The sequence below is a fragment of the Lonchura striata genome, chromosome 2, assembly GCF_046129695.1.
Source record: "Lonchura striata isolate bLonStr1 chromosome 2, bLonStr1.mat, whole genome shotgun sequence".
In the NCBI taxonomy this organism is placed as follows: Eukaryota; Metazoa; Chordata; class Aves; order Passeriformes; family Estrildidae; genus Lonchura; species Lonchura striata.
Genome location: NC_134604.1, coordinates 15,486,931 through 15,499,831, shown reverse-complemented (window position 1 = coordinate 15,499,831; position 12,901 = coordinate 15,486,931). Strand labels below are relative to the sequence as shown.

At 36.7% G+C, this 12,901-nt stretch overlaps 1 protein-coding gene across 4 annotated transcripts in view; it reads left to right on the top strand.

Annotated features, from left to right (window-relative positions):
• The window catches only part of EPHA6 (EPH receptor A6), a 382,744-nt gene that overhangs the window by 286,662 nt on the left and 83,181 nt on the right, over positions 1 to 12,901 (top strand). For all 4 annotated transcript variants that reach the window (XM_021550127.2, XM_021550126.2, XM_021550124.2 and 1 more), the window contains 2 exons: positions 1,545 to 1,670; positions 6,728 to 6,913. In XM_021550127.2, the coding sequence (XP_021405802.1) occupies positions 1,545 to 1,670; positions 6,728 to 6,913 (312 nt within the window). The remainder of the gene's footprint in view (positions 1 to 1,544; positions 1,671 to 6,727; positions 6,914 to 12,901) is intronic.

The following is a 12,901-nucleotide window of genomic DNA, read 5'->3' as shown; positions in this document are numbered from 1 at the left end:
AAATAAGAAGTGGAATTGGTTGTCTTCCCTCATGTTCCTGCTCACTGATCAGTACAGTGAGAGAAAATCCTGGTGATCTCTCATGGGCAGTAATTAGTTTATATAGCTTAGTTTAGCTACCTACTTTAAATGAGTTGCCTCACTGTTTCTTGTTAGAGTAGCAATTTAAACGTTGAGGTTTTTTTATTCAAAGGGTATTGCACAAAGGATATCAGATTTTATTCTTTCATCATTTTGATAACATCTCTGGAAATGCTGTGATCGATACAGAAGTTACCAGAAGTAAAATATTTTTTCAGGTGGCACTACTGTATTGAGCCAAGTGTCTCTCTCTGTCAAGGAAAAGGGCACGTTTGCCCATAAAGTATACTGCCTAGAAAGATGGTTTTCTCATTTGTTTCCAAGCATGGCCAGAAATAAAAGAAGACAAAACCCCTCCTCCTGGAGAGTTTGATATATGCCTCTGAGACCATGACTGAATTAGAAAAAACCCTCACTCAGTGTCTTTCAGGCCAGGGTAAATGATGACTGTATTTCATGTTGACACAAAGCTTCATCTCAGAGCCTTCCCATTCATTGGTAGTGATCTCGGCATCACACTAGAGGGGGTGAGTCTCTACTCATATATGTGCTCTGCAGGACCAAGAATAAAGAGGAATTACAATTTTAGACTCAGCTATTAACTGACAGGAGAAAGAAGGCTGAGAAATGCTTCATTCTTTTTAAAGGGATTCTCTGGACCCAGCCGCAGATGCCTCTTTTTATCCTGATAAATTGATGGATTATTAGCATGAACTTCTGATAATGGATTGAAAGTTTTCCAGAACTTAATCATGATATGGCAGCAGCCTAAAAGAATTCCCATCCAGATAGTGAGAAGAAACAACACAAGTTCTTGAGCGTGTTGTACTCAGGAACACAAGGGATGTCAGCCATGCCAGAAAATGACAGCTTGTTGGAGCCTGCCAAAGCAATCTGGCACCAACCCACTAGTGCCATGGCCATCTCCAAGGAAACAGACAGAAATTATCTTGAAAATGGATTTGGATATTTTTGTTGTCATCTTTGCACCTGGCTCTCTGGCTGTTTCAGCTGATCAGAAGAGAACAAAGCAGCACAGCCCTCCAGGACTCATCCTGAGAGAAAAGGAATTCGAAGATTTGACCTGTTTGGCAAACAGGATGTTCAGCCATCCACTCCTAAATGAAAGGGGTGAACTAGAAACAACTGTTTTCAAAGAAAAGGACAGATTGCCTCAATTGCCCAAGGAGCAGCAAAGGGGAAGATAAACTGCTTTGGCAATAAGCACTGTTGTTTTGAGACTGTGCTTTTCCCCATATCATGAGCCCTCACTTGGTGCCTCTGCAGACCCTTCTTCGAGTGACCGGTTCTTCTGGTGGCTTTTGAAATTTTAAACCTGGAAGATGGAATATATTATTTTCAGTCTTTTCAATTGCCTAGTCAAAAAAAAAAAAAAAAAACCACTATTGTAATGCATTAATGTTAAGAAGTTCCTAATTCCGATTATTCTCTATTTCTTGCAGTACATTTCCCAGGACTCAAAACATACATAGATCCAGACACGTATGAAGACCCATCTCTTGCTGTCCACGAATTTGCCAAGGAGATTGATCCTTCAAGAATTCGTATTGAAAGAGTCATTGGGGCAGGTAAAACTATCCCTACTGTAAAAAAATCACTAGGCATGGCAATACTGATTTTAATAAGTTTTAGGAAATTACTTCATTATCAGTTTTTGTGTAGGACTGATTTTTTGCCTGGTTTGTCAGGGATTTTTTTTGTTTTGTTTTCCAGATGTATTCAAAACACTGTATCAATCAGTACGTGCCATAGTTACTGTCATGTATTCTCAGTCACTGGGGGTGAAATCAGATCAGAATCTCTTTCTATGGAGATATAAGTGCTGAATATAGAAGAAACTATATAGAAAATATAGAAAAACTTTTTCGCAAATAGAAAACTGTAGGAGTGTGAGGGAGGAAAAGGAGAGGCTGGTTTCGGATAAGCTTTTCTGCCTAGAGAAGGATCACTGGCAGAGAGAGAAAAGAGGAAGATCTGTTGATAAGATGTAGTCAGTATGAAAGATGATGCCCTGTAATCCTTCTTTTTTATATTGTTTCATGTATCTTAATCACTCCAGAAAGGAAGGGTATTTTTCAGTTTAAACCCCTCATTTAATGATATGTTACTACACTGATAACCATGGAAGTATCCCCAGTGTTACTAAGTGTTTTATCCACTAGAAAATGTTGTGCAATAATCCTACATAAATAAAACCAGGGCTGGTAGCAGACAGGAGACAGAAGTAAAAGAGAAAATTCTGTTCCACATCCTCTGCAGCTGGATCTGTGCACCTCTGGAATTATGAGCCTGGGAGAGCCCCTAGAGGGCTGACCTCTGCAGAGAACATTCAATTTGCTTTCTTCCATTTCTTCCCTTTCTTCAGACACACTATAGATATTGATGTCTTAGATTATAAAGCAGACTGAGCTACATTCCACACGTGTGTAACTGCTGATTTCACTTGAATACAACAGACAAGGATTATTTGTTTTAGTTCAGGTTAAAATTGTGTCCTTAATCACAATTTAATTCATTTATGAATCTCTTCTCTCAGCTTGTCTCTCCGCTTTCTTATATGCATGGAAGTGTATGCTTTGACATATTTTGCTTCTATGGGTTTTATTTTTATGGGTTTTACTTTCTAAAATTACATGGATAATTTGTCAACTTCAAAAATACCTAACAGGACTTGCAAGCAGATTGCAATAAAATTTAAACCCATTTCCATGCATACAAGATACAGGTTAAATACCATGGCTGAGGCAGGGGAAGTACAATTTCCCACACAGTTCTTCAGTAGAGGCTCAAGAACATAACATATCAGTATGATTTTCAGCAGTGCTAAAGATTTCTGTGCATTCTCTCTAATTATGTATTGCACATTTCAACTGGATATAAAATGGATTTCTTATCACAAGATAATTACTTTTAAAATATGTTTACGATCTTCACCTAAGTGAAACCAAAAATGAACATCTTCTGTTTTAACAAGTCAATTAATAGATTCAGTTCTAAATTTGTTCTGTTTTAAAATTTTATTTTGGCCAATAATTCTCATTTTTCTGTAATTTTAATATTTCAAACAAAAATTATTTTCATTCAAGAAACAAAATATTTCATTCTAAAACTGCCAAAGTGAAAAATCCCAAATACTTGAAAAAAAAATTTATAGCATTTCTGGTCATAACACTTTTAAAACTTCTTCTCCTGAAAGCAGTTTCCAGTTTATTTGTTCAATGGAACAAGTCATGTCCAAAAGTTCTTGATAATTCACTGCTTGCAGTTCTGATGGCTGTGACACTCAAGGCAAGTTTCTTTTTTCAACTTAACTCAAACCTAACTCAGAACCCAAGTTATACTTTAAAGTATTTGGTAATTTTCCTGCACTTTTTTCTGCCCCATCTCTTCTTGCTGTTTGGTTTAAGGGTTCAGCCCCTATTCAAGGAATGAATACCCAGAGGTACTTTGTCAAGTCTGTCTTAAAATTTACAATTATCTTTCTATTTTCTTTGTTAAAATGTTGAAACTCAAGGAAGGGACCAACTTCAGTTTTTCCCAGAGCAGACAATATTCTTTGCATGACCTAAATCTCCTGCAAGTTCCCCCACACGTGTAAGGATTGAAATGGGGAAATGAGTTGAGCTGTATTTGGTGCTGTGACCTTTCAGTCCCATCAGCAGCCACTGTCTGTGCTGTAAGACATTTGTTCTGATCCCATGCAGCAATACCAGGCTGCACATCAGACTTCTACTCCTGTTTTGCTTCCAGTATCACATATGCCCTGCTGAATGCAAAAAGGGACGTGTGGTTTGCACAGATTAAATTTCTACACTGCTCAATTGGTTCCTTTTTGTATAATAAACAGTAAGGTGGGTGAGGTTTCTGTTAATAAACCAGAGATTATTTGCATTTCATTAAAACTGTTCAGGCAGTGGACTCTATCTTTTCCTCTAGTTGCGATCAGCCTTTTCCCTGGAGCAAGGAAAAATGTTGACTTCATTGACATCTGGCTCTTAGCTTCAACTTATTACACATGCAGTCATGAACCTCAGCTGCTGCAGGGTCAACATTTATCCTGTTTATCTTCAAACTTGAGCAGTGAGAATGAGATTCTTAGATTTAAAAAACCCCTTTGGTTGAACCCATTCCCCCTTGACTTTAAAACATTGAAAATTCTTTATCTGAACAGAAGTGTAGAAAAGCTACTGTGGGATGAAATCTTGTCAAAGTCAGTGTAAATAATTCAATGCTTTAAATTATGTCATTGATGTCCATCTAGTCTAAAACAGAAGTAGAAGTTATTATACACCTTAGGTTTCTGTCTGTTCTGTAGCTGATGATCTCAAGTTTGACATCATGTCACAAAAAACCTGCTGGTAGTCTTTATCTTCACCAGTTTATCAATCCCAAAATCCAAGGGGAGGGAAATTTCTTTCAAATTTTCCAAATCATGCATCCAAAAAAAAGTAAAAGAAACTTTCCCTGCTTTGGATGTTGTACAGATAATAAATCTTGGAATTGCAGGTTGTTCAGCTGCCTCCTTCAGTTTAATTCATTTTAAAGCACTTGGTAACAGCCTTTTACAGTCCCTGAGGGATGAATGTCATTATTTATGAAATTCTGAAGCAGTAATATTCTTGTATAATCTTGTAGTAGCAAAATTGTTTATTCTATAACCTATGCTTTACAAATTAGTCTTAAAATGAGATTTTGCAATTCTGCAGATTTATTTGCCACAGAATTTCTTTTAAAATCTGATATTAAGGCTCTAGTATTTTTGCTTTTCACTGCTTCATCAAGAGAAAGAAATTGGAAGAATTTCTCATTTTAGGCATTTAAGCTTGAAAAGCCTGCAAGCTGCAATAAAGTCATGGGTTTAGAGAAGGGTCCTGGTCCTGCTGAACATGTCACAGAACAGAAGATTGATAGACCATGTCTCCTGCAAAGCATTCGGGTTTCATCACTTCCTTTTATGGGAGCACTTTACAAGTCCAAATTATCTACTGCTTTTTCAGTGCAAGTAGTCAGGCAAGCAAACTGTTAAGGAGAGTCTTCTAAAGGTGAAAGGGGCAAAAATCATAGAGGAAAATCCACACACAACTTCACCTTTTGTCATAAGATTCCCAGAGCATCACTCTGATGACATATATTTTCACATATCTTATATTTGCACACATCTTTAATTTATTTTTTTAAATTAGATAGAAATAAATTGGTGGGAGGAACTGCACAAGGAAGACCTGGAAACACTTGATTTTTTTTTTAGCTGTTCAGGAAGCTGCTCATTTATTCAGAGGTTATGTTCAGAGTGTGTTAATTGTACTCCTGCACTTGATGATGCCTCTATCATTGAAGTGAAAGATAAACTATGAAATTGCTCTTTTAATCTCACTCTTCCTGGATCTAAAAATAGTAAAACTTTGCTTTGTTTTAGTGGAAGCAACGGAACCTAATAAAATAAAAGTCTTGTGACAATATCCATTCTAATCCTGTAACATCAGGGACTTACATAATTTTTTGAAGTGAAGGTTGTGCCTTTAATGTACCTCTCTTCTAGATTTGCTTCATATCTGAAGATGCACTGTTACAAAAGAGAGCTCCTTTATTTTGTTTACTTCTGTCCTTAAAGTTTAGAGAATACTAATACAGACAGCACTCAATGGAGTGTTAAATCCCCAGTTATATATATATATGTTCATTACTTGCTTTTTTGGTTTTAGCATTTCTGATTCCAAAATGACTGGGGTAAAAAATTGAGATTTGCTGTGAAAGCAGCATGTACTGAGAAATGCTTTGAAATATTTCTGTGAACATTGTTTTTCATTTACTGAATTGTGACCTATTGAAAACTGACCTGCAGTCATCCAAGAGTATGTTTGGTAGAGGCTCTAAATAACTTCTAGGTGACTTCAAGATCAAAGGAAAGTTGTGATTTCCATACAAACTGAATTATTAAATGTTTAAGGAGAATTCAGGGAGACACACATCCTTCACAGGCCCTACACAGACAGGGAAACGTCAGGGGAAACAAGTTTTGAGATTCCTCTCACTGCACAACTCCAGATTTGCTGGGACTTTTGGCCTTTGGCTGTGTGAACAGGGAAATATGTAATTAATTTCAAGTATGTGTGGAAGTCCATTTAAATAAATCATATGCAAGTGCTTTTCTAGGTCATAACAACATAAAGTACTTTCTAAATGCTTTCTGTAGCTGAAGGATAGTCAAATGTTTTGATAGTCTCAGGGCTTTTCTTAATATGTAGGTCTTAGTGCATTTCACTCCTAAAGATAAATATTTCTATCAATAGATATTCTACATCAATATTTTGTCATCAGTAGAATAGAAGTCAGTTATATATTCCAATCATGTTGATACCAATGTTCAGTCTCAGTGGGGAGGGCTGAAGGTTTGCCTTTTGCAGGCTCAGTAAAAAGTCCCATGATCTCTGCTGTGGCACCAAGGAAAAGTGATTTCTTGTGAAGTGCTGCTGAATATTTTGGTTTTCTGGGATGTGATGACACTCACAAATCTGAATATTCAATCAGTTATTTCTCTATCCACTTCTATGGGATGTGTGAGTTCCTTGAATATTCTTCTGTACAGGCAGTGTGAGTTACTCAATAGATATTTTATCTGTTTAAGGGGAGTTTGGAGAAGTTTGCAGTGGACGTCTGAAGACACCAGGAAAAAGAGAGATCCCTGTTGCCATTAAAACTCTAAAGGGTGGCTATATGGACAGACAGAGGAGAGATTTCCTGAGAGAGGCGAGTATTATGGGACAATTTGATCACCCAAATATCATTCGCCTTGAAGGAGTAGTTACAAAAAGTAAGTAACAAATACCTTTCCTTAATAGTTTTATACTGGCTGTCCCATTCTGTCTCATTTAGTATTGAAATTAAGCATTATTTCTTGATTCAGTATGGGTTACAGTTCCCAGAAATTCTCCAAATCGTTGACAGTCAATACCGTAAAATTTGGGATCATAATAAGAAATGCATAGCCTGTCTATTTCCAATATGAAATGTTTCACTTTTATTTTTTAATATCAATTACCTTCATTCAAGAGAAGTCCTTACAGGTTCCTATGAAATAGAATGGAGAGTTTGCTTATGGGCAAGTGGAGAAAACCACAAATGTAACCGAGCTGACAATGAAGTCAAGTCATCTTGTAAAATATCTTATTTCTGCAAAATTGCTTATTATTTATTTGATTGAGATTTACTGATTTGAGTACCAGAAGAACTTCCTGTTTTGAAGAAATAAAAATAAACTCTTTGTAGCTTGTTTATACTGCAAATGATTGACTAAAATTTCAGAATAATCTTTTAAATGTTTTACTACCTGTAATTGTTGCAGCTGCCAACAGAGATCCCTTGCCTCTGAAATCCAGCAGGTTTAGTGGTGTTATGGACTTTTCTAAAAGGCTGAAACATCTAGCTGTCACTTAACTATTAAGAACTCTAATTCACATGCATGTAATTTCCTCAATGACAACTTTTTGCAGTAATGAATTAAAAAGCTCATGGTATATTCTTTTCAAAATTAATCACTGTCTCAACCCAGCCATGTTGTTTGCTCATTTGCAGAACTTACATTTTTCTTTTAAAGGGAAGTGTTGTGTTCATAATGCAGTGTCCTCTTACCATCACAGTAAACACAATAAATGTGTTATGAATATTTCCTGCTTTCACCTCATTACAGCGTCCAAAGCTCTGTTTGGAAAATTAAGAACAAAGAGGAAAGTTTAGCTCCTGAACTTGTGTTGGAATGGAATTTCAGTAGATTTGTGGAATGACCTGACCACATTCAAATCTGTCTCTCTGTGGTTCCAAATTAGATGATTTTTTTCTTTCCTCACATGGTATTGCAAGGATAAATTTATTGGGGTTTAGGTATGCTTGGTTAGTAGACGAACAAAACTCATTTCATTGCAGGAAAGACACAGCTTTGTCTCTCCCTGCTCTCCTGTCAGTGACAGCTCTGTGACAACAAACAGGAGCACATGTAAATGCTGGCTGAGCAGCACTGGAGATCCTGTCAAGAGATGTAAATTTGTAGGAACTAAAGTGAATTTAGCTCTTGCTTCACACTGAGCATATCAGCAATTAAATTCCACCTGTCTTCACCAGCAGGAGGGGTGGTTTATGAATCAGTATCACAGGTCTGGTTGGGATCCACATGGTGGATCTTGTAGGGTGTGAAAAAGGCAAAATGTTGTGGTTTAGGAGCATTGTTTAAATCCAATTAAATGGTGCATAGGGAGTACAGTATAATAATGTCCTTGGCATGATTGTTAAATCTTTATATTTTTAAAGAAGTAAGAAGTTTTCTGTAATGCCTCATCATCAGTCTAGAGAGAAATCAAAGTGACATTCAGAAAAGAGAAACAAACAGATAAATCAGTGTTCCAATATTAGAGTATTAGGTGTTCTACAGGAAAGATTATAGAGAACTGGAAGCCGAAAAGTCATCAGCAGCTGTTCTGCTTTTCACCAAAGAGGCAACAAACTTCATTAATGTTTTGTAATGTTTGTTTGAAGGTAGTATAAAAATAATGGGTGTTACTGTTATAGTCACACTGTTGTCTAAAAGTATGCATCTCTCAGATATAAAATAAGTAGTGGAACTTTGAAAGAAAATATTTTGGTATCAGGCAGGATTTAAAAAAAAATTATGCAGCCATAATTATAGAATGAAAATAGGCTATGTGAATTATGAGCAGAGTTCACCCCCAGGCACAGAAAGTGCAAGTCACATAAATTGTAAAGGACAGGGTTGTGCAGCACTGCTCTGCCACAGGGCAGGAGCCTGGAGCAGGCTGAACCACGGACACATGCACTCTGCTTCCCATTTTGTCTTTAGGGTCTTGTCTTGCATTTATACCACCCCATCTGGGGTATTTAGAGAATAATATGATTTCAGCTTGGAGGAGAGCAGTTGCCTTGCCAAAGTACTAAGTCTAGGATTGCAGAATCCAAATTTCATATTACTGAAAGGTGTGCTCTAAAAGCCAGACAAAACTTTGTCCTAGCCAAATTATTTATGTATTGATAGCATGAATAAAAGGTGTTTTGTTCTAAGACCTTGATTAATAACAACAGAAACTATTTATCTGATGTGCACTGCAGTTCCACTAAGCTATAAAGGCACATCAGATGAAGTAAATTTGATTAATAGATGTGTACTGCTGTTCTTAGCACATGCTTTCCTGTGTGTAACCATTAGTCATTAACTTCTAGCTCTTGTTGATAGATATTGCATCAGTTTGTAAGCAGTACCTTCCATTACAGTGTCATTGACTATTGAACAAAAAAGAAAAAGGATTTGGTTGTAATAAGCAGAAGTGCTGTACCAGGTCAATAGCTATTGACTGGGGCAATAACAAATTCGCCTGCTTGCTGCAAACGAGAGCTTTTATCTGGTGCTACCAGCTAAGCAAATGTTAACTTTTAAATTATACTGTTTTCAAAATTGCTGTGGAATATGTACTATAGGGGAGGAAAGAAATGCTAAACTAGGCCTGCACAAATGTAGCTCCGAAACAGAGTTTTAATTCCCTTTTCTTATGGCTTCATTTCTTATTTGTCCTAGCTGCAATCCCTAATCACAGGGAGCAGTAAGCAGAACAGTTGCTGTAGCACAAGCTTTTTCTGTTAGCAGGGAGTTCATTTCAAGGGCAATTTGCTGGGCCAAGGCAAACACACCATGGCACAGAATCTGGTTCCACTTGTATTGCTAACCAGAAGTCACAGGGGAAACTTTATTCTTGTTTGGTTTTGTTACAGCAACACCATTCCTTGCATGGTTTGCCATAAATGACTGCTTGAATGCCTCACAAATTTATCATAGATGCTTGGGCACTTCATAAAAATATCCATGTTTCCTTTCAAGCCATGTTAGCACAGTGATAATGTTGGGAGCTCTTATGGGTATGCCAGGGCATGCTCAGGTGAGTTTTATTTCTGTGGCCAAGCTGCTGCTATTTCATAAACAGGTATAACAATAATTTCCTTCTCCAGTGCAAACACATGTAACCAACACTGAAGGCTGGGCTCTAGAGGAATAAGATGTGACTTCATTTCTACATCATGTTGAAGATTTTCCATGGAAAGTCTATAAATTAAATTAAAGTTATGCCTATAGAAAAAAAAAAAAAAATCAGCCTGCATAACTACATCTACAGAAGGCATGAAAAAGGGTCCCTGACTATTGTAACTGTACTGGAAGAAATCCAGACTGGAATCTTTAGTTAGTTTTGCTTGATAGTGCCTTACACAATAGTTTAAAGCAAAACCTAATCAGTACTATGTAATGCTGCTTTAATAAAAAATAACAATGCATGCAAGGGCATTATTACATTCATAATCTGAATGTAAATAACTCAAATACTCTAAATGACTTCCAGTTCTTGGAAAGTAGTTATAAGGAATTGTTTCCATTCCAAATTTTGACTGCTGAAGGATTTGTACTAATCACATGCACAAGAGGAATCTTTTTAAGGCATTCATTTTATTTGACAGCTTTATGTACATTTGTATTCTCCAGAAGGAATTTCAAAATAGTCCCTTCACAAAAGAAGGATAAATGAAGACAGCACCCAGACCTCTGGTTCTGTGTAAACTCACATCCTCAGACATCGAGCCTGGCTTTGGAATGGCACTTATGACTCCCTTATTGTGTGTTTTTATTTCATGGCTTTCAAATTGTGAAGAGTATTGCAGTTCTGAAATCTTCAGGCACTCATTTGCGGATCAAATTTAAAGCTTTAATCATTGATTTATTTTTCAAATTACTGTATATAGCCCATTCAGTGCAACAAAAGCCCTAAAATCAGTACACCTCACCTTGTCCATGAGGGAGGTAAAGCAGCAACATGATCCTCTTTCTCTGGAATTTACCATATATAATATCTGACCTTTTTTTGCCTTTTTTTCTTCCTTTTTTTTTTTAACAAAAGTTTAGGACATAATGAATTCTTCTTTTTTTCAGCCAAGACATTGTGCTCTAGGCCTTTAAGCCTTTATTGTAATGAATTTACTGTTGCCCTTTTCTCTCACCTGTTAAATGACATTCATGATCCATTTCAGAAGGTGACATATTTTGTAGTACATGTGTTTATTGTACACATAATGTTGTATATTTCGTTACTACATAAAAATACCGAGTCACTTTTGTGGCAATATTGATAATATTCTTTCCTTGGTCATGGATGGTGAAATTGTACTCCCAGGAAGCATGATTCTGCAAAGTTTAAATGTTGTTTATGGACAATCCACTGTGGTGGTGAGAATGTTTGTGTGTCATATTAGCCGGTGGACATTACATTGCATTGAGCATAAAGCTATATTTTTCTGATAGAATATTATTGTAGTTGTGCACATAATGATAGACAAAACAGCAGGATCTCAGCTGTGTTATAAATTGTTCAGTAAGTGGAGCTGTAAATTTAAATTTGGCTCATTCCCTTTATTTTCCTTTGTATCCTTATTCATAGATAAATATTGCAACACATTACTGAATCCAGAGTTGGCATGGCCATCAAATTAACACAAAACCCACAGCCACCACCTGCATTGTTAGCCAAATTTGTGAGCTCAGTTTATTGAAGTATTATCCAAAATACAGAGCTGAAAGTTGGAGCTGTGCATATAACACAGACAACACTAAGTAACTATAGCCTTCTTGCAAAATAGGTTACCCTTCCTGATTGGTACTGGAAGAAATGTAATTAATGTTGATAGTCCTGAGCTATTTTTAACATGCATGCATCCATGTGGACATTTCAAATTACACATGCAAACCACCACACACCCATGTGTTGAGGGCTGCTGGCAAAAAAATCCACAATACTCAGTTCTCCTGAATGACATATACTTAGAAGAAATGAGCTTTTAACCCTCTGGAAAAATTTACATTTGCCTTTCATGCATTATATTCTGAGGTTTTTGTTCCAAAAGTCAAGGAGCCATTTTGGTTTCCTGCAGTTCAAATTAGGTACATTTCTATGTTCTGCTTTTCCTTTTTTGCAGTTAGCAAGCCATGCATCTTGACTGTCAATTCTGCTGCTGCATCTTCCACAGGACGATAAGCAGCGAAGAAAAAGCACATTGTCAAACAGTCAAGCAGTAACACCCTGTTAACAGCAGCTTAATCTGACCAGGGTACACTATCTAACATAACTAAATTCCATAATTCTGCTTTCATAGGGTACAGCTGAGAAACAGCATTTCAGATTCTGCAGGGTCCTTTGCCTTCAGATGTCTGTGTTCAGACACACAGGACCTGACTTTCAAAGATACTCAGCTGCTTTGACATCAGATGTGGATCTAATAGAATAATATGTGACAAAAATTATTCCTACTAACAGCTGTAAAAAGATAAAGCCCTGTAGATAAGATATGGCCAGACTATTTCCTTTTCTTTTGAAGGGAATGCATAGTCATCATTTTTCATAATTAGCATCATTATTAACCACAAATTATTGCTTTTCCATCTGAAATATCTGAATACAATATGCAATTTCTTCCTCCACCATGAAAGTAAAGAAGAATATGGTACAATAAGTTAAAGGGCCAGATATTTAGAGTGCACAGGAGATATATGAAGGGTTGGGGCTTTTTTAACAACAGCAACCAGAAGATCAATGAATATCAGGGGGAGACAAGATTGCACTGTGCTGACAGATTTGCTGCACAACATGGTTGATCTGTTGCCTGTGCAGCAAAACCATAAAAGCAACAATGAGAGCAATTATAAATGACAATGGCAATTGCAGCTGACAGCCAGAGGAGTGAGGGGGTTAAAGAGTGTATA